The sequence below is a fragment of the Mauremys reevesii genome, linkage group 22 (assembly GCF_016161935.1).
Source record: "Mauremys reevesii isolate NIE-2019 linkage group 22, ASM1616193v1, whole genome shotgun sequence".
In the NCBI taxonomy this organism is placed as follows: domain Eukaryota; kingdom Metazoa; phylum Chordata; order Testudines; family Geoemydidae; genus Mauremys; species Mauremys reevesii.
This window is the reverse complement of record NC_052644.1, coordinates 23335672-23356277: the sequence shown is the minus strand read 5'-3', so window position 1 is coordinate 23356277 and position 20606 is coordinate 23335672. Positions and strand designations below refer to the sequence as shown.

Here is a 20606-nt window from a genome sequence, read left to right as displayed (position 1 = left end):
CATATCCCCCACCATTCGTAAGAACAGGGGGTCCCTAGATCACCCCAATTATACAACAGCACTTAGCATTTGATCTCCAGCTCCTGCCTCATCCCCATTCTTTCTGGGGGTCAACCAGTCCCCCCCCCATCCTCTTGGGAAGCGTCGCCTCCTGCCGTCTCCTGTAGCAGGGAGTTCCGCAGATTAACACCATCTGTCTTCTACCTCTGCCTGCTCCCTGCCCCATGTGGGGTGGGGTCCCGCTTATACCACGGTGACGTCAGGGGTGCCGGGTTGGTTCTGGACTCCGTTGGGATGGGCGTTGCTTTTCCTGGGGGGAGACCCATTCGCTGGGACCCCGGGACTCAGCTCTCCCATCTCGAGGGCCCCCGGGGGAGTTCCAGCTGGCCAGCCCTGGCCCAGCCCCCCGCCGGGTCGGGGGAAGCCGGGGCTGAAATGGAAGCGATCCAGCGGCGTGTGCTCGATTCGGCAGAGGCTCTCGTCGGGGGAGCAGCAGGGGTTGAGGCCTGTCAGGGAGGCGCTGTCCTGCCCAGCGCCTCTAGGGGGCGCCTGCGTCTGGGAGGCCTGGTTCCTGGTGCCGGTGGGGCTCTCCGGGGTGAGCTCGTCCCGTCGGAAACAGTAACGGGCGAAGAGGCTGATGAGGAACATCTCCACCACCAGGGAGTAGTAGTAGATAACTGGGAAGGGAGAGCGGTGAGGTTAGAACGGCGCCCCCTAGTGCCTGGCCCTGGCTGCCAGGGGAGCGCGCCCCTTGCCCCCACCCTGCTCCCCGCAGCACGGCGCCCCCTAGCGCCGCCCCGGGGGATTGCTGCGGGTGGACTCACTCTGGGAGCGGGTATCGGCCGAGAGCGGAGGCTGGCAGGGAATGGCCCCCAGAGCCCCCATGGTCTCCAGGATGCCGCTCTGCAGGCCGCACACCACAAGGACCAGGATGATGCAGACGAACTTGGAGCCCAGGTTGTAGCCGGCCAGGGCCGGCTTGGTGGCCTTGTAGAAGAGCAGGTAGCCGTAGAAGGACAGCAGGGTGGAGATCCCGATGATGGCGTTGATGTAGGAGTTGGGGTTGGTGTAGCTCACCTGCGGGAGAGGCCGGGGGTCAGAAGATGGGGCTGGGTGGTCTGCCAGGCCCCGTCCCTCTGTAGGGTAACGCCCAGCCCCACGCCCAAGGGGAACGTCCAACCAGCTCACTCCCACACCCAAGGGGAACGCCCATCTTCAGCTCAACCCTACGCCCCGGGTAACACAGAAACCTCCATCCAACCCCACCCCATGCCCAAGGATAATGCTCAACCCAACTCAGTGCCCCCGAGTCGTGCCCAGCGCCCTGGGGCGAGCCTCAGCCCAACCTCCTGCCTAGGGAGAACACCCAAGCTCAACACAACCCCATGGCCAAGAGTAATGCCCAGCCTTGCCCAACACCCACTGGTAAAGTCCAACCTCGACCCAATGCCCAAGGAGAACGTCCAACCCATCCCAGTGTCTACGGGTAACATTCAGCCCAACCTTGAGGGTGATGCCCAATCTCTGCCCAACACCCAGGGGTAACGCTCAACCCAACTCTGACGGGTAATGCCCAAAGTCAGCTCAACCTGATGCCCAAGGTTAATGCCCAACCCAATACCCAAGGGTAATGCCCAACCTCAACCCAACCTCACCCCCTCCCCAAGGGTAATGCCCAACCTCAACCCAATCCCATGCCCAAGGATAATGCCCGGCCCAACCCAATGCCCAAGTGGATCAACCTCAGCCCAATGCTCTAGGGTAACATCCAACCCAATGCCCAAGGGTAACACCCGGCCTCAACCCAACCCCCAGGGTAACACCTGATGCTACACCCCTGGGTAACAGTTGACCGATCCCAACCTACACTCCATCTTAACACGCAACCCCAATGCTAAGCTGGTGTCGCCATTCCCTGCCCTCAGTGGACGAGTTACCCCCTCTACCCCGAGCGGTCTGCCCACCCCATGCCGGGGAGGGGGAGGGGACGACATGGGGCCAGAGCGACTCACATCACCGTAGTCGTACTTCTCGTCGGTCCAGAGGATGAGCGTGACGAAGAAGAGGATGGTCCTGATGAGGGACAGCTGGTACACGGCCAGGGTCATCCAGCGCAGGTTGGACCTTGCGGATGGGGAGCGGGTGAGACATGGGGGTGACCAGCCTAAGGGGACTCCCTAGAGGGCAGCTCCACCTCCTCCACTCAGCCACAGGGCCCCAGAGCGAGAATGATGGTGCAGCCTAGTGGTTACGGCGCTGGGAGGTGGGTGGGAGACCCAGCGACCAGACCCCCTGCTCCAATGAGGGACCAGCTTAAATGGGAGAGATTGAGATGATCCATCTCCCCCTTGGGCTGCCTTGCCTGACTCGGGGAGAGAGGTCCCAGCCTTGCTGCAGCCCCGAATGGAGAAGGTAGGAATGTGGGTGGACCCGAGGTGTGCCTCAGTTTCCCTTCGTCTGGCTCCCGGTTGGGGGCAAAGGGGCTGATTTCTCCAAGGGGGGAGGCGGCAGAGCGGGTGTCCCATACTCCAGTGGTGTTGGGCCAGGCAGGCAATTGGGAAGGCTTGGAAGAGACCATGGGACAGGTGGGCTGAACGGGGGATCTCAGGGAAGGGGAGAGCCGAGGAATCCAGGTGGAGCGGTTGTTTCAACCTGTGTAAGGTGCTTGGAGATCTACTGATGACCCACGCTGGAGTCATCGATTCTAATCTAAAGGGGCCCATTGTGGCTCCGGGTTAGGGGGCTGGCACGTCAAACCCATGTGCCTCGGAACAACAGAAGAACCCGACCCACATGGGCTGGGCACGGAGGCCAGCCAGGCACGGGAGCCCACCATGGCTGCGGCTGGAGACCTGGGCACAGCGGGGTGCTTGGCTTGCCGAGGTCTAAGGACCTGCCGGAAGCCCGGCGTCCGCTCGTGCCGCTACCTGGGGCACTGACTTGGCACCTAGCAGAGGGGTGCAGGGCAAGCAGGGCCGGGCACTTACCAGCTGGTGGAAATATTGGGGAGGCAGCAGCAGCAGCAGCAGGGGAAGGGGTTTGGGGCCACGTGCTGACCCCGCAGGCTCTGGACCATGTGGGCCGAACCCCCGAAGAAATCGGTCACCAAGTCCAGGAATTTCCACAGGGTGATGGAGTGGTAGCTGCGGAGACGGGGCGGGCAAGGTGGCATTGAGATGCTGCTGATGCTGGGGTGGGACAGCTAGGGGAACCGCTGCACATAACGCTGCACAGGGACGGCTCGCCTGGTGCTGAGATGCAGCCACCTCTGGGGCGGGGCAGCCAGGGAACAGCTGCACATAACGCTGCACAGGGACGGCTCGCCTGGTGCTGAGATGCAGCCACCTCTGGGGCAGGGCAGCTGGGGAACAGCTGCACATAACGCTGCCTCACTATGCCCCTCCTCTTTAACTTAAGACCCACCCCCTGCTTCCCGGACACTCACATGTTCGCCACAAAGTTGCAGACGAAGGAGGATCGGGGGATGTACATGCCAATGAGGGACATGATGCTGAACACCTGAGGATGGAGCAGAGAACAGTGTCAGGGGAGCCCGGACTCCTGGGTTGCATCCCTAGCTCTGGGGAGAGAGTGGGGTCTAGTGGTTAGACCAGTGGGGGGCTGGGGGCCAGGACACCTGGGTTCTAGCTACAGGTCTGAAAAGGGAGTGGGGTCTAATGGGTTGGAGCAGGGCGGGGCTGGGAGCCAGGACTCCTGGGTTCTCTCCCAGCTCTGGGAGGGGAGTGGGGTCTGGTGGTGAGAGCGGGGGGGCTGGGAGCCCGGACTCCTGGGTTCTCTCCCAGCTCTGGGAGGGGAGTGGGGTCTGGTGGTGAGAGCGGGGGGGCTGGGAGCCCGGACTCCTGGGTTCTCTCCTGCCTTACCGGGTAGACCCCCAGGATCCAGAGGGAGAGGCTGGTTCTGCGGGAGGCGCCCAGGCGGCGTAGAAAGAAGCCCGTCTGCTCCAGGAACAGGCCCAGCTGCACCAGGCCCAGGGCCGTGGGAATGAGGAAGATCCATAGCTGGGCTTGGAACACTGGGGGGTGGGGGGGCGAAGGCAGAGAGATGGGGGAGGGGTGAGCCTGAGCCCCACAGTGCTTCTGCCCCCCCAAGTGCCCTCCCTGGGCTGACCCCTCCCCCAGGGAGTCCCCCTCCTTTCGGGCCTTATTCCCTCCTCCCTGGCTGCATGCTCCCCCGCCCTCCACTCTGGTCCTCGGGGCGCCCGGACGCCTGGGTCCCACCTTGGAAGATCTCGGAGGACAGGGGGAACTGGCCGCTGTGGTGGGTGCAGTTTTGGGGTCGTGCCATTTCAACCCTCCCCTCTCTTCAGACACCACCCGGCGTCCTTGATTCTCTGTTTCCAGCTTCCTCTGCCCCCCCCCCCCAAGGAAGGAACCTTCCTCGTTAGTCACCGTATTAATTAATCATTGACCCAGCCCAGGTGCGAGCGCCAGGTAACGGGGTCCAAGTCCGGCTTCCTCCACTTGCTGGGCAGCGGCGAACGGTTCGGTGGCTGAGGCCTGTGGAACTCTCTGCCACTAGACGGAGAGCTCACGACTGCTGGGTTCTATCCCCAGCCCTGGGAGGGGAGCGGGGTCGAGCGGGTTACTCGAGCACCTGGCGTGATGGGGCTCTGCTCTCAGTGGGGGTGTCTGTCTGGCACAATGGAGGCCCCCAATCTCAGTCTGGTGGGGAGATATGAGGGGGCCGGGCGGCCCTCATTGCAACAGGGGACCTGATCCTGGTGATAATGCAAAGTATTAATAATGACGCATGACTGGGTGCAAAAGGCTTGAGTTTGAAATGAGAAGCCCCACCATCGATTAACGACGCGTTACTATTAAAGCGTGAATGGCTCATTAAGCAATCCAGCCAGCAGGAGGCAGTATGGTTCTGCGTACACGTTTTTATTATTTATTTTACAGGTAACAAATCCGATACTTGGGCGTTTACTGTTTAAAAAAATCCCTTTTTCTAAGCTAAGTACAGTACTTTCCTGTCCCCCACCCTTGGCAGGTTTGGGGGTTGCGGGGATGGGGGTAGCAGCTGTAACTCGAGCCATATAAACTCACAGAGTTCTTGGTCGTGCAGGTCCTAGAGGGGACGCTGCATGGGGAGGAGTTCTGGGCGGGGGCCGGGGTGTGTCCTTCCTTGGGTGGCAGTGTCCCTTTTCTCTCTGCTGCGACAACAGGGTGGGATCGGAATCGACCACAGAGATCTCGGTCCTCCAGTTCCTAGAGAGGACCAGGGCACGGTGAATGGAGTGTGTGTGGTCATTCTCCATGGTGTCTGTTCTCTCACTCTGCTCCTACAACATGGTGGTAGGCGTGGGAGCCAAACTGACCATAGAAATCTCGGTCCTCCAGTTCCTAGAGAGGACCAGGACATGTTATATAGGTGGGGGGGATGCACTAATAGAGGTCGCTCTCTATGGTGTCTGTTCTCTCCATTCAAACAACACAGGGGGAGCCGTGGGGGCTGAATCAACTATAGAGATCTCAGTCCTCCAGTTCCTAGAGAGGACCAGGTCGTGTTGTTTCAGTGGGGGAGATGCACAGATAGAGGTCACTCTCTATGGTGTCTGTTCCCTCTCTCTGCACCTATAAGATGGTGGCAGCAGTGGGATCCGGATCCATCGTACAGTTCTTGGCCGTCCAGTTCACTTCAAGGCAGGGAGAGGTTAATGGCTGGCCAGTGAGCAGGGGACAGGGACTGTGATTCCCCATGGGGCCAGTAGCCCCCCCACCCAGTCCCTGATGCCCATCCCCTCCTGCCCATGCCCTGGGGCCAGATGCCCCAGCTGAAGCCCACCAGCTCTTGAGGTTGTGTCCGATGGTCTCAGTAGGGGCTGGGGGAGGTACAGTCAGATCACACCAGGACACCCCCCACCTCCCGGTGTCTCTGTGTCCCAGTCCAGCTCAGCCGATGAGGCGGTAGAAGACCCAGCAGCCGAAGGTGACCCAGTGGCTGGCCCAGCTCAGCTCCGACCACTTGTAGATGGTGTAGGACATGCTGTAACCCTGCGGCAGAGAGAGACGCTACAGTTGGGGGCGGGAACGCCTGTGTTCTGGGGTGCTGGGGGACAGTCGGGAGCCCAGTGGGTTAGACCGCCTGTGACTCAGGTACAGCTGAGAGTTAGGAGGGTAGGAACAACTGTCCCTGTGGTGACAAGGTCAGATCCCATCAAAGCAGGGACTGAGGTACAGTAAAAAATCTGGACAGGAGGGATGCCTGTTCCCTGGGGTGAGTGACATACAATCAGAGAGCAGGAGGCTGGGCTGCCTGTTCTTGGGGGTGATCGAGATACAGTTGGATCCCAGTTGGGTAGGGGGGCCTGTTTCCTGGGATGACTGAGGTACAGTTGGAGATCAGGAGGGTACGGCTGCCTGTTTCTGCTGATGACTGATGTACAGTCGGACTTCACTGCCCTACCTGCTCCTCTACGGTGTCGTCAGCGTCGATGTCGAAGAGTGAGCCCAAGTAGGCGAGGTGGAAGACAGCCAGAGCGCCGAAAAGCAGGTTCAGCAGCCGAACCCAGAGATTCTGTGGGAGAAAGATCCCAGTTCAGAGACCCCCACCCATGTCCTTCCCTTCCAATCCCCTACCAACCTCAGGGAGGCCTCTGTCACCCTGCACTCACCTCCTGCCTAAGGATAGAACCCAGGAGTCCTGGCTCCCAGCCCCCCCCGGCTCTAACCCACTAGACCCCCACTCTGCTCCCAGAGCTGGGGATTGAACCCATGTGTGGGCTCACCGTGTTATGGCGGTGGGGACAGCCGGGCAGGCAGCGCTTGGAGAGGAGACAGGCGTCAAAGATGACAGAGAGGCGCTTCCGGAGGACTTGGGAGAAAAGAAAGACGTGAGAGCAGGACACTGGCCCTGGAGATTGAGCAGAATCCCCCTGGGTGTGTGAGACAGTACGGGGCATAGGACACACATCACTGCACAGTGTCTGTGTCCCTGCTACCCCCTAGAGGAGGGGATGAGCCCTGCTCTGCGTAGGTGTGTGTATTTACCCCCCTCCAAAGGCAAACGGAGAATCCCCCTCAGGCAGGGAGCGCTACGGGGCATAGGCCACACAGCCGTCAGCTCTTCAAGGGCCGGGCCGGGCCCCGAGGAAACTTACCATGCTCCACGTAGGTGATGAATCCCAGAGAGAGCAGCACGGCAGCCAGGTGGAAGCTGAGTCCCTGGGGTTGGGGATGAGGAGGAAAGGGAGAGACATCAGCCCGTGGCCAGCCGGAGGCGGGGGAGCTGCTCCTCCATTTGCCCCCCTCTCCCCAACCCCCCCAAACTTACATGCAGGAGGGCGCTGGCGGCGTACGTGACAATGACAGCGGAGAAAGTCCCCAGCTGCAGGCTGTTCTTAAAGACATCTGCAAGGAAACACCGTGTGTGTGTGTGTGTGTGTAAATCTACCAAACTGCCCCGCTCCCCACAGCGCCCCCTGCTGGGAGAGATCAGGGATGGAATAGCCAGGAGATTCCCCGCCCCCCGCAGCGCCCCCTGCTGGGAGAGACCAGGGATGGAATAGCCAGGAGATCCCCCCCCCCGTGCCCCACAGCTCCCCACAGTGCCCCCTGCTGGGAGAGACCAGGGATGGAATAGCCAGGAGCTCCCCCCACAGCCAGCTCCTGCCCCGCTCCCCCCCAGCGCCCCCTAGTGGAACTTACAGGAGTTGAGCCAACTGGACATGGGCAGGTTCCAGCTGGTGACGACTTCCACCATTGACCGGGGCAGCTCGACATTCAAGGGTCGGGACACCGTCAGGTCCCTGCCAGGAGAGAGAGCGAGCAGTCAGGACGCCTGGGTTCTCTCCCCAGCCCTGGGAAGGGGGTGGGGTCTAGTGCTTAGAGCAGAGGGGCTGGGGGCCAGGACTCCTGGAGTCTCTCCCTGGCTCGGGGGGGGAGGGGGGAAAAAGTGTGGCCTAGTGGTTAGAGCAGGGGTGGCTTGGGGCCAGGACTCCTGGGTTCTCTCCCCAGCTCTAGGAGGGGAGTGGGGTCTAGTGGTTAGAGCAGGGTGGCTGGGGACCAGGACGCCTGGGTTCTCTCCCCCGCTACTCACCATTTGAGGTTGTCCTTCTCCTCGGTGAATCCCGCCCCAGCCAGCGTGGCCGTGGCCTCGGAGAGGAATCCCACAAAGTAGCTGCTGAAGTGGAAGGAGATGGCGCTTTCGTAGGCCCGGAGCCACCTGCGTAGGTTGGGGGGAGGGGGGTCAGCCCACGGGAACCCTGCTCCCAGAGAGGGGCAGGGCCCGGCTCCCACCGCGGCCGGCCTCCCACTCACCTCACTGCCAAGCCCCTGGGCGGCGTGGGCAGAGGCAGAACCCGGGAAATTCAAGGAGAAACTATCAGGTGGAGAACCGGGGTGCCATGCAGGGAGCGAGCCGGCCACCGAGTCACGGAGCGAGGCAGCCACGGAGCGAGCCGGCCACCGAGTCACGGAGCGAGGCAGCCATGGAGCGAGCCAACTACCAAGCCACGGAACGAGCCCGCCACAGAGCGAGCCAGCCATGGGGGCACGCAGCGAGTGACTCAGGGAGCTAGCCACCGAGCCACGGGAGAAGCCACGGGGCCAGCCATGGGGGCACGCAGCGAGTGACTCAGGGAGCTAGCCACCGAGCATTGGGAGAAGCCACGGAGCCAGCCATGGGGGCACGCAGCGAGTGACTCAGGGAGCTAGCCACCGAGCATTGGGAGAAGCCACGGAGCCAGCCATGGGGGCACGCAGCGAGTGACTCAGGGAGCTAGCCACCGAGCATTGGGAGAAGCCACGGAGCCAGCCATGGGGGCACGCAGCGAGTGACTCAGGGAGCTAGCCACCGAGCCACGGGAGAAGCCACGGGGCCAGCCACGGGGGCACGCAGCGAGTGACTCAGGGAGCTAGCCACCGAGCATTGGGAGAAGCCACGGAGCCAGCCATGGGGGCACGCAGCGAGTGACTCAGGGAGCTAGCCACCGAGCCACGGGAAAAGCCACGGGGCCACAGAGCCAGCCATGGCTGAGTCACTGAGAACCACAGACCTCCGAGCGAACGCAGCTGCGGGCCGTGGCAGCCGGGCAGTGAACCCTGGCCAGAGATCCAGGACCTCAGTGCCGGTGGGCGGCAAATGAGCCGCTGCGGCAACAAGCCAGCTGCAGGACGGCAAGGCCAGAGGGCGAGTGAGTCATGGAGCGAGGGGGCCGATGGGCCGTGGCTCGGAGGAGCCGTTCGCCAAGCCGCGAGCGAACCCCCAACCCGGCACACGCCAGGGCTGCCGTTACCTGGCCTTGCGCTTCCTCCTGAGGCCGGCGGGATCCCGGGCAAGGAGCGGGAGCACAGAGCGAAGGGGAAAGGAGTGAGAAACAGAGAGAGACGGAGACCGGCGCTGGCCTGGGGGCCACTCTCAGTCGCAGCGGTAGCGAGGCACCTCTCGCGGGGGGCAGAGGGGTGATGCTGGGCATCGGAGGGGGCAACAAGGGGATCAAGGTACCGGTGGAAAAGTGAAGGAGGAGTGAGGTCTAGTGGTTAGAGCAGGGGAGGGCTGGGAGAGAGGACTGATGGATTCTATTGTCGGCTCTGGGAGGAGAGTGGGGTCTAGTGGTTGGGGGGGAGGGGGGGCTGGGAGCTCGGACTCCTGGGTTCCCTCCCTGGCTCAGTTAGGGGAGGGCGGGGTCTAGTGGGTTAGAGCAGGGGGGCTGAGAGCCAGGACTCCTGGGTTCTCTCCCAGCTGGGGCCTCAAGGACACTGGGAGGATCCTGCAGCAGCGGAGGGGGAGGAAGCAGGAGGTCGTGGGGTCTAACCCCTGTTCCCTAGGGTGGGAAATTGGGGGGACGGGGACGGACGCACACACTCACTTCCTGAGCTGCCGGTAGCCGTAGAGCGGGATGAAGTAGGAGAACAGGTAGGGGGCGATGCAGGTGGAGACGAGGAGGCAGATGATGGAGAGGAGGAGGCTCCGGGACACCTTCCGCAGCCAGGGGAGGCTCTGCGGGGCGAAGGGACACTTAGCAAGCATGTCCCGTCACGCCCACCCCCCGAGCCAGCCAGTCCCCGCCCTGGGGGCACAGGGGAGCTGGCGCCCCCTAGAGGGGACAGATCCCTGCCCCATTCCCCACCCCGAGCCAGCCAGTCCCTGCCCTGGGGCCGGGGGGGAGCCGGCGCCCGCTAACGGGGAAAGGCCGCCAGGCGCAGTCCCGGGTGTCCCCACCAGGGGCGCTGTTCCCCCGGCTCTCACCAGGGCCCGGCTCTCCACCGCCTGGAGGTAGCTGCGGAAGCGGCTCCAGGGCCCGAAGATGGCCGTGCCCACAAAGTAGATGTAGCCCATGAACTCCACGGGGGAGGGGACGGCCGGGAGCTCCCCTCGGTCCAGGTCGAAGCCCAGGGACACGGCCTTCATCGCCACAATCATCTGGGCCCCTGCCACGGAGAGAGAGACAGGCGGGGGGTGGGGTACCCTGGGACTACAGGGGAGAGAACCCAGGAGTCCTGGCTCCCAGCCCCCCCTGCTCTAACCACTAGACCCCACTCCCCTCCCAGAGCTGGGGATAGAACCCAGGTGTCCTGACGCCCCACCCCCTCCACCAGCCAGCCCGCCTTGCCCTGGGGGTGGATGGGAGCCGGCACCCCCTAGAGGGGAAAGGCCCCGTGTCCCAGTCCCAGTGGGGGCCCCGTGTCCCAGTCCCAGAGTCTCACCTCTCATTTTATGCCAGGTCACAGTATCCACCATGTGCATCTCCCTGCCGGAGAGAAGGACGGAGACTGTCTCAGAGAGAGGAACTAATGGGATGGGTGGGGATCTCCCTGTGAGATCAGCTGATCTCCAGCCCCCTAGCCAATGGCTGGCTCCCCTCCCCAGACATCGCTGCACCCCACCCCAGGGCTGCCTTCCACCCAGTCTTCCCACTTCTCCTCCCACTCGCTAGACTCGGCTGGGGTCCCTATGGGGAGCTGCGGGGTCTCACCTGGCTTCAGGGACCCCTCCCCCTCATGGGTCCGGCCTTCCCCTCTCCATGGATCATGCACCCCCCATCCTCGCCACGCACCCACCTCCACCCAGAAGGTCTTTGCAGACCAGAATCCCTCTGTGCCCCTTCCCAGGCCCAGCCGCCCCCCCCGCCAGGCCTCACCCCATGAGGAGGTAGATGAGGATGGTGATGGAGAGGAAGACCCCACGGTGGGCCGAGTGCCGGCACAGGAAGAGAACCAGGTAGCAGAGCAGGCTGAGCAGCACCACCCAGACCATCTGCAGCTGGAAGAAGTGGTGGAGGGCGTAGAACCCCCCCACCACCGTGCTGAGGTGCTTGGCATAGCCGGGCAGAGCTGGGGGAGGGGGGACATGGAGTTGTGGTGGGGACGCTTCCATCCATCCAACTGTCCATCCATCCAGCCCTCCACGCGTCCAACCCACGAACCCACCTTCCATACACCCATCCCACCAAGCAGCCCTCCATGCGTCCAACCCACCAACCCACCTTCCATCCATCCATCCCACCAACCAGCCCTCCATCCATCCATCCATCCATCCATCCATCCATCCCACCAACCAGCCCTCCATGCGTCCAACCCACCTTCCATCCCACCAACCAGTCCTCCATGTGTCCATCCCACCAACCAGCCCTCCATGCATTCAACCCACCAATCAACCTTCCATCCATCCCTCCATCCATCCCTCCATGCGTCCAACCCACCCGCCATTCATCCAACCCACCTTCCATCTATGCACTCATCCAACCCTCCATGCATCCAACGAATCCCCCAACCAACCCTCCATCCAACCCACCGTCCATATGTCCATCCATCCCTCCCTCCAACCAACCCTCCATGCATCCCTCCTTCTCTCCATCCAACCCACCCACCCTCCAACCAACCCTCCCTGCAGTCCTCCATCCATCCCTGCCACCTGCTTACGCAGCCTCCAGAGCAGCCGGCATGCCAGGCAGATGAGCAGCAGGAGCCAGATCTGCTCCAGCCCCTGCTGGGCAGTGGGTATCATGCAGCCCTGCAGCAGCTGCTGGTAGAACTCCTGGCGGGTGAAAGTGGCCATCGCCAGGGCCTGAAAGAGAAGGGAGGGGTGGGGGAGTCAAGGAGAACCAGGATGGACAGGAGCTGCTGGAGAGAACATAGAGCCGAAAAAGCCAAGACATATTGGGATGTTTGATTGTCTGGCTTCATGGATGGATGGATGTGTGGATGGTTGATGAATGGCTGGTTAGATGGATGATGAAAGGCTGGTTAGATGAATGTGTGGATGGTTGGATGGATGGATGAATGGATGGTTAGATGAATGGATGGATGTGTGGACGGTTAGATGGTTAATGAATGGATGGATGTGTGGACGGTTAGATGAAAGGTCCTATCTCAGCACAGGGGGCTGGACTTGGTGACTTCCCAAGATCCCTTCCAGCCTGACATTACAATGATTCTATCCATCCATCCACCCTGCACCACCCCCTACCTATCTACCCATCCCCCTACACACCCCTCTATTGATGCATCCATCTCCATATACACCCCCACTGATCCATCTGTCCCCATATACGCTCCTTTATCTATCCATCCATCTCCATAAACATCCATCTGTCATTCCATCCATCCATCCCTCCCTCCCCATATGTACCCATCTCTCTCTCCATCTATCCATCCATCCATCTCCATACACTTATCTATCTATCTTCCCAAATCCTAGCACACTGATCTATCTCTTTTCCAGGATTCACATAGCTCAACCAGGGCCTGATCCAGCCTGGGACCCCTGGAGTCCGGGGCACCGCTGGGCCACAGGGGAGTGGTAGGGTGAGGGTGGAAGGGGGGCAGTACTGAATGAGTGGAATGCGTATCACCCCAACTTGAGAACTAGGAACGCTGTGGGGGGGCAGGCTCCCCCCCCTGCCCCAGCCCCCCCCCCGGCAACATGTCTTGATAACCCCCCTCGCCCCCCAAGTAAGAAGCCTGGGAGACCGGCACTGATATCCAGATGTGGCCAGAGGCGGCCAGGGGTGGGATTCCCCCTCTGCAGTCACACTGGTCCCTGCATCCAGATGTGGTGGGAATGGGGGGGTCGCCTAAACAGCTGCACTGGTGGCTGGATCCAGATGTGGGGGAGAGGGGGGGTCTCCCTGCTCTCCTCTCCCTCCAGCTGTGGCTCGCGCGGGGCCCTGGTACCTTTGCTGCGAGCCTCTCCCTCCAGGTCCGTCTGTCCCCGCGCGGCCCGTCCTGCGGCCCGGCTCTCCCGGGGGGAGGGGGAGCTAATCCCCTTTAAATTTGGGGGCGGGGAGGATCGGCGCAGCCTCCTATGGGAAGGGGAGACGGCTCGGCTCGGCCAATCGAGAGCCGGATGGGATGGGACGGGGCGGGCGATCAAGACAGCCAATGGATGCCCTCTAGCTCCAGAGCTGGGAGCCGGGACTCCTGGGTTCTCTCCCTGGCTTTGGAAGGGGAGTGGGGGCAGGAGTCCTGGGTTCTCTCGACTCAGCAGCTCTGGGAAGGGAGTGGGGTCTAGTGGTTAGAGCCGGGGGCTGGGAGCCAGGACTCCTGGGTTCTCTCCCTGGCTCTGGGAGGGGAGTGGGGGCAGTAGTCCTGGGTTCTCTCGGCAGCTCTGGGAAGGGAGGGGTCTGGTGGTTAGAGCCAGGGGCTGGGAGCCAGGACTCCTGGGTTCTTTCCACAGCTCTGGGAGGGGAGTGGGATCTAGTGGTTAGACCCGGGGGCTGGGAGACAGGACTCCTGGGTTCTCTCCCTGGCTGTGGGAGGGGAGTGGAGGCTAGTAGATTAGAGCTGTGTGGGGGTCTATATTTTAGTTACTTCTCTGTCCCCCATTGCTACAGTATCTGAGCATCTCACAGTCACTTGACACCTTAACCCTGGGCGGCAGGACAGTGTCCTATGTCCGTTCTGAAGTTGGGAAGCACAGAGAAAGGAGGGTCTGCCCTGCGAAAGGTGGCAGGGAACCCAGGAGACCGGCCCCTTGTGGTTTGCACTGATCTGACTTTAGCTAGCATTAAACAAGGTTTGGGGCAGCTGGGGATAAGCTGCATATAACACTGCATGGGGAGGGCTCATCTGGCTCTGAGATGCAGCCACCTCTGGGGTGGGGCAGCTGGGGAACAGCTGCATAATAACGCCACATGGGGCGGGCTCACCTGGCACTGAGGGGCAGCCAGGGAACAGCTACGCATAACGCAACACGGGGCTGGCTCGTCCAGTGCTGAGATGCAGCCATCTCTGGGGCAGGGGAGCTGGAGAACAGCGGCAATCTCTCTACCAGCTGGGTTAAGGCCCCACCCCTGGGGAGAAGCTCCTCCCCCACGGTGAGTATAAGTCCCTCCCATGGACCCAGGGCACCTGTCAGGGGGCCTCACCCTTGCCTTTGAAACTAAGCCCCGCCCTCCAGCCACAGGCTCCTCCCCTGATGAGCACCCCCTGGGCACAGGCCCCACCCCCCTGGACACTGGACCCTCCCCCTGGGCACAGACCCCGCCCCTTGGATATGGGCCCCTCCCCCCGCTAGACAAAGGCTCCTCCCCCTGCTGGACACAATCACCTCCTCCTGGATATTAGCCTCACCCCCTCCCCCTGGGCTCAGGCACACTGGCCCCGCCCCCTGGACACTGGCTCCTCCCCCTGGACTCAGGCCCCTCCCAAACACGGCCCCTTCCCTCCTCCCTTTAAATCTCCCGCTCTGACGACACCTGTTTCCACGGCTACCCCAACCTCCCCGCCCCCTGCTGAGCCCACATCGCCTCAGCCGACTCCTGGGCCAATCCGCTGCTCGGGAGGGCCCCTCGCGGCCCCGCCTACCAGCGCCCCGGCCTCCCATTGGCCGCGAAGAAAAGGCCCGCGGACCAACGGGCGGGCGGATCGAGCTGAGGCGGCGGCCAAGGAGCGCGCTCATTGGTCGCGGGGGCGGGGCTTAGCGGTGCAGGTGGCCGGGCGGGCGGGCGCCGGCTTCAGTCTGCGGGCAGAGGGCAGCGGCGCCGGGTCTCTGGTGGGAGGCGCTAAGCGGGTGAGGGGCTGCCGGGGCGGGCACGCAGGGGGCTGCCCGCAGTGACGTGCAACCCCCCCCCGGGGGTCCCCGCTCCCAGCCCAGCTGGGGAGTGGATCTGCCCCCCCCAATCCGGGACTGAGCCGCCCCCCCCCAGAGGGGAAAGTCCCCAGATCCCCTTCCTGACACCATCTCTCTGTTCCTTGGCAGTGGGAGTCCCTGTCTTGCCTGCCATGGGGCTGGAGGCCGAGCCCCTCGCCGCCCCCCACCCTTACTGGCCCCGGGACCTGGAGATCGGGCGCTACGTCCCCAACGACCGCCCCACCTGGCACAGCCTGGCTTTCCTCTTCTCCGTCTCGGCGGCCCTGCTGGCGCTCACCTGGCGGGCCGCCGGCTGGCGGGGCTGGACGGGGGCGCCCATGAGGCCCGGGCGCCGCCTGGCCCTCTGTTGGTTCGCCATCTGCGGCTTCATCCATGGCGTGATCGAGGGCTGGTTCAGCCTCTACCACACGGATATACCAGGGGACCAGTCCTTCCTCTCCCAGCTGTGTAAGACCTGGGAACCAGGACTCCTGGGTTCTTTGGGTGGGGGATGGTGTCTGGTGGGTTAGACCGGGGGGCTGGGAGCCAGGACTCCTGGGTTCTTTCCCTGGCTCTGGGAGGGGAGACTGGGTGTCTGGACTCCTGGGTTCTAGCCCAGCTGAGGGGAGCCCTGACAGAAGCTGTTTCCCAGTGTAATGTGAGGAAAGGAATTCTGCTAGACAGGTTACCTGCCCTCCGGGGAAATCCTCTTCCCGAGAGAAGGGATGGGAGCCCGTGAAATTGGATGCCGGGAAGAACTATAGATCCTTGTAGAAACAGCTCCAGAAGTTCCACTGCTCCTAGCTGGGAGCAGGGGGAAGAAACTATGGAAATTCCCAGCCCAAAAACTTTGTGAAAATCTACTGGGTTTTAGAATATTTCCTCCCTTGTTTCCAAACCTCCCCATGTTCCTCTCTCCGGTTCTATAAAATGATTAATTTGATTAGTTCTTTTTGACCGACGAGCAACCGTTTCATCTGAATCTCCTTGTTTTCGCCTCCAGGGAAGGAGTACGCCAAAGGAGACAGCCGATACGTCATGTGAGTGTTAGCCTTTGTGTGTCCCATTTCCCCCCTTCCCTTTTCCTGATTCCTACCCACCCACCCACCACAATCCACTGGCATCTGCCCAAAATCCACCTGGAAATTTTGGAATGGATCAGCTGCAGCCTTCAAAAAACCCATCAGGTTTTACACATGCCTGCTAGCTCGGTGCAAGCAAACAATAATATGAGTAAATGCAAATCTATCCCTCCAGGAACAAAACACACAGGCAATGTGTACAGGATGGGGGCAGGGGGACTCTGGCTTGACAAAGATTTGGAGGTCATGGGGGACAGTCGGCTGAGTGGGGGTTCCCGGTGCGACGCTGGGGCCAAAAGAGCGAAGGCCACCTTGTGATGTGTACATGGGGATCGGGAGGTGGAACACAGAGAGGATTTTCCCCTCTGGATTTGACCCGGGTGCCACCGCTGCTGGGATCCTGCGTCCTCTTCTGGTGGCCAGAACTCTAGAAGGACGTTGCTCAATCAGGGCGGCATCAGAGAAGTGCCATGAGAATGATTCAAGGATTAGAAACCCTGCCTTGGCGTGAGAGACTCCCGGAGCTCCAGCTATTGAGCTGAACAAAGAGACGGCTGAAGGGTGATTGGATCCCGGTCGTATCTACGCAGGGAACAAACATTTGATAACAGGTGCTTGATCTAGTAGAGGAAGGTCAAACCTGATCCGATGGCTTGAAGTCCACAGCAGCCATCGGCAGAACAAAACCCTCGCTTTCCTGGCTCTTTACTTTAGTCGAAGTGAGACCAATTCCGGGTGACCGCCCCTTGCCTTCATTGCGTTATTCCCAGCAAACGACAGGCTAGTTAACTATAGAATATCGGTTGGACGGGACCTCAGGAGGTATCTAGTCCAACCCCCTGCTCAAAGCAGGACCAATCCCCAACTAAATCATCCCAGCCAGGGCTTTGTCAAGCCGCGCCTTAAAAACCTCTAAGGAAGGAGATTCCACCACCTCCCTAGGGAACCCATTCCAGTGCTTCACCACCCTCCTCGAGAAATAGTGTTTCCTAATATCCAACCTAGACCTCCCCCACTGCAACTTGAGCCCAATGCTCCTTGTTCTGTCATCTGCCACCACTGAGAACAGCCGAGCTCCAGCCTCTTTGGAAACCCCCTTTCAGGTAGTTGAAAGCAGCCATCAAATCCCCCCTCACTCTTCTCTTCTGCAGACTAAATAACCCCAGTTCCCTCAGCCTCTCCTCGTAAGCCATGTGCTCCAGCCCCCTAATCATTTTTGTTGCCCTCTGCTGGACTCTTCCAATTTTTCCACATCCTTCTTGTAATGTGGGGCCCAAAACTGGACACAGTGCTCCAGGGCTACTTGTTTTCTCCTCGGCGATTAATAACACGCAGCTCTTCGGAAGCAAGCCCCGTTTAGCCGTAAGGCAGGAGCCCTGCGTGGAAAACAGCCAAAGAAGCGACATGTAAATTGACCAGAGATCTCCCCACCCGCAACTCCAAGCTGGGGCAGTGTCAGTCTAAAGATTGGCCCCCCCAATTCCCTCCCCGATCTCAGGGGGAAGTTCTGAAGGCTGAGTCTGTGGGGCGGGGGTGGTGTTGCTGTCCCCACCCGCTCGTCCCCCGCACATCCTGGGAATTTAGCTTGCCAGGTCCCAAAAGATCAGCCGGGTTTGCTGCGTCGTGCCATGGCCTTTTCACAGCCACGCCGCTCGTGGGTTCGTAGATTCCGGGGGCAGAAGGGGCCATTGTGATCAGCACGTCTGACTTCCCGGACAGCAGAGACCAGAGAACCTGCCCTGTCGTGCCAGGTGCTGCACAGACCCACCCCTGAGAGCAGGGCCCCCGTTGGGCGCTGCATAACCCCCCCACCCCACCAGCTCCTACATCGGGGCCTGTCACTGCACAGCCCCTCCCAGAGGGAGATCACAGCCCTTGTCATGCTGGGTGCTGCATGGAGCCCCACCCCCCCATCGTGCTTGGCGCTACACAGACCCCCTCCCCCCACTTAGATCCCAAAGAGCTTCCAGTCTAAACACACCCAGGCAGGACCTTTCTCCTCGCCGTACAGCTGGGGAAACTGAGGCCAATGGGATGCGAGCTGAGACACATGGTTGGCTGGGAGGGACGGGGGGGGGCTTAGAAATTGGGTTAACCCTTTGGTGCCTCTCTCCTCTGTCTGCAGAGAGGACAACTTCACTGTGTGCATGGAGACCATCACTGCCTGGGCGTGGGGCCCGCTGAGCCTCTGGACCGTGCTGGCCTTTCTCCAGCGCCAGCCCCACCGCTACATCCTGCAGCTGGTGGTGTCACTGGGTAAGGGTGGCCGGATGCCTGGGTCCCCTCTCTGGCTTGGGGAGGGGGGTCTAGTGGTTAGAACCGGAGGGGCTGGGAGGCAGGACTCCTGGGTTCTTTCCCTGGCTGTAGAATGGCCAGGGGCCGATGGTCAGAGGTCCCAGATCAGCTTCATCTTAACCTAGCCTGGACCCCAGATCCCCCCTGATCTTTCCATGACCCTTGGATTCCCCTCGATCTGACCCCTTGAGCTTTCTTCCCCATCCGCAACAGGCCAGCTGTACGGCGACGTCCTGTACTTCTACACTGAGTACCGGGAGGGCTTCGCCCACAGCGAGATGTGGCACCCGCTCTACTTCTGGTTCTACTTTGTCTTCATGAACGCCCTGTGGATCATCATCCCCTCCATCCTCCTCCTCGACGCCTGGGGGCACCTCAGCGCTGCCCAGAGGGCGCTGGACTCTGTCAAGGCCAAGAGACACTGATGCCTCACTCCCCCCTGCCACCTGGGATGGGGGGATCTGGCACAAAACTGCCCCGGGGGGGCTGAAGAATGAATGATGCTCAGGGATTGGCGTGCGCAGGACTCTCTCCTTGGCTCTGGGAGGGGAGTGGGGTCCAGTGGGCTAGAGCTGGGGGGCTGGGAGCCAGGACATCTTGTCTCTTTTCCCAGCGTCTGTGAGCGACATTCAAGTTTCTCCAAGCCACCTTTACCTGCCGGCCTGGTGGGGAGGGACGGGTGAGAGGGGGAGGAGATCGCTAGCAAGGGTGGGGGAGATGTCTGCCTCCCTATGACTTGTTATCCTAGCACCCCCTCCTCCGCCAAAGCCTCCCTGGTCCCATAACCAAAGCTCTGACCCCGTCTCTGTGTGCCCCCGACAGTGCCCCCCTTTGCCTCCTGACTGGCTGCAGGGTGGGGGATGCTGGGACCTCAAGCGCCTCCGGTGGACAGGACCAATCAGCTTGTTTTAATAAACACATGTATGTACTCCTTTGCCTTCCAGCAGCTGTCCTTGTCTGCCACTGTCGGTGTCTGGGTGGCACCGTGCTGCCAGGACAGAAGGGGTTATACAGCAGGTCATACCAGCTGATCCCGAGGGTCCCTCCTGGGCTGGGATGCTTTAGAGAGGAGATGGAGGGGCCCTGATTAAAATCATGACCAGGAACAAGGGAGAGTGACCTTCTCCGAGAGGGGTGAATTCCAAAAGGATCAATGGAAATACTTTTTCCCTTAGCAGGGGATTGCACTCTCCATCTCATTAACCTGTGTCCTATTCCCAGTCCCCTGCCCTGGGGCCGGATGGGAGCCAGCACCCCTAGAAGGGAAAGACCCCGTGCCCCATTCCCTGCCCCCTGGAGCCAGCTAGTCCCCTGCTTGGGACCAGATGGGAGCTGGCGCCCCCTAGAGGGGAAAGGCCCCATTTCTAATGCAGTGTTCACTGGGTTGGGCACGGTGGGATTCTGCCTGTCCTGTAGGAAAGCTCCATCCCCTCAATGGAGGAGCAGGGCCACAGAGCCCATAAAACACCTGATTCTGGGGGACAGCTAATGAAAATGCAGGGAAGGGAACAAGGGTCAGAGATGTAACACGGGGAGCAGGGTAACTACTGCTCTGGGAAGGAGCCACTGGGTGCTGTGTCATGGATTCCCCAGGACGGGTTCTATGCTCCAGCTTTTAAACAGCCCCTTAGGGGAGCCCGATCAGTGGGCCAGCCCGCGCCCCAGGGGTCCCACTCTATAACGACTGAGCCTCTGGCCTCCAGCTTCATCCTGTGAGTCCACCTGAGCCAGACGCGCACGGCGCTGGGATCCAGGCATCGCAGCCAGGATTAGCAGTGACACCGGGCGGCCTTGCCAGAGGGAGCAGGGTCCATTGTCCAGCTCCTGCAGACCCTGCCCAGTTCCAAGCTGCCCCCTGGCGGTGACCCTGGGTGGGGCTCCCAGAGCAGCTTGTCCCCCCCCCCCCCCGCGTGGAGCAACTCAAAGTGCGGAGGGAAACTGAGGCAGGGGCCTGACAGCAACGTGCTGGGGGCCAGGGGCGGGCGGAAAAGGCCCCAGGGCCGCAGCGCAGCGTCTCCCCGCTGAGCTGGGGCTCCTGCTCCGGCTGCCGGGGGAAGGAAACAGCCGAGTCCCTGGAGCTGCGGGCGGATGTTGTTGTTTTCACCCGTTGGGGGAAGTTACTTCCGGTTGACCCGGATGTTGTTTTCCCTGCCTGGGCGGTTATTTCCGCTTAACCCGGATGTTGCTGTCCCT

At 61.4% G+C, this 20606-nt stretch overlaps 2 protein-coding genes across 5 annotated transcripts; one reads left to right on the top strand and one right to left on the bottom strand.

Moving 5' to 3' along the window:
* Positions 1-4605: 4605 nt before the first annotated feature.
* Positions 4606-14222, bottom strand: PORCN (porcupine O-acyltransferase). 3 transcript variants are annotated; one of them, XM_039510420.1, is made up of 14 exons: positions 14114-14222; positions 11886-12030; positions 11105-11297; positions 10671-10714; positions 10213-10394; positions 9833-9963; positions 8062-8187; positions 7671-7771; positions 7297-7373; positions 7124-7187; positions 6752-6837; positions 6430-6540; positions 5809-6017; positions 4606-5366 (listed from the first exon to the last, which is right to left on the bottom strand). In XM_039510420.1, exons 1-13 carry the CDS (start codon positions 14147-14149, stop codon positions 5916-5918), a joined length of 1398 nt encoding a protein of 465 aa, XP_039366354.1. In that variant the 5' UTR covers positions 14150-14222; the 3' UTR covers positions 4606-5366; positions 5809-5915. The 3 variants fall into 3 exon arrangements, with proteins under 3 accessions (XP_039366354.1, XP_039366355.1, XP_039366356.1); XM_039510421.1 differs by lacking the exon at positions 14114-14222 and adding an exon at positions 13140-13297; XM_039510422.1 differs by lacking the exon at positions 14114-14222 and having other exon boundaries at positions 11878-11994.
* LOC120388555 (EBP cholestenol delta-isomerase) lies at positions 14151-19569 on the top strand. 2 transcript variants are annotated; one of them, XM_039510461.1, is made up of 5 exons: positions 14151-14281; positions 15166-15504; positions 16040-16076; positions 18244-18374; positions 18627-19569. In XM_039510461.1, exons 2-5 carry the CDS (start codon positions 15189-15191, stop codon positions 18836-18838), a joined length of 696 nt encoding a protein of 231 aa, XP_039366395.1. In that variant the 5' UTR covers positions 14151-14281; positions 15166-15188; the 3' UTR covers positions 18839-19569. The 2 variants fall into 2 exon arrangements, with proteins under 2 accessions (XP_039366395.1, XP_039366394.1); XM_039510460.1 differs by lacking the exon at positions 14151-14281 and adding an exon at positions 14862-14976.
* Positions 19570-20606: the final 1037 nt, after the last annotated feature.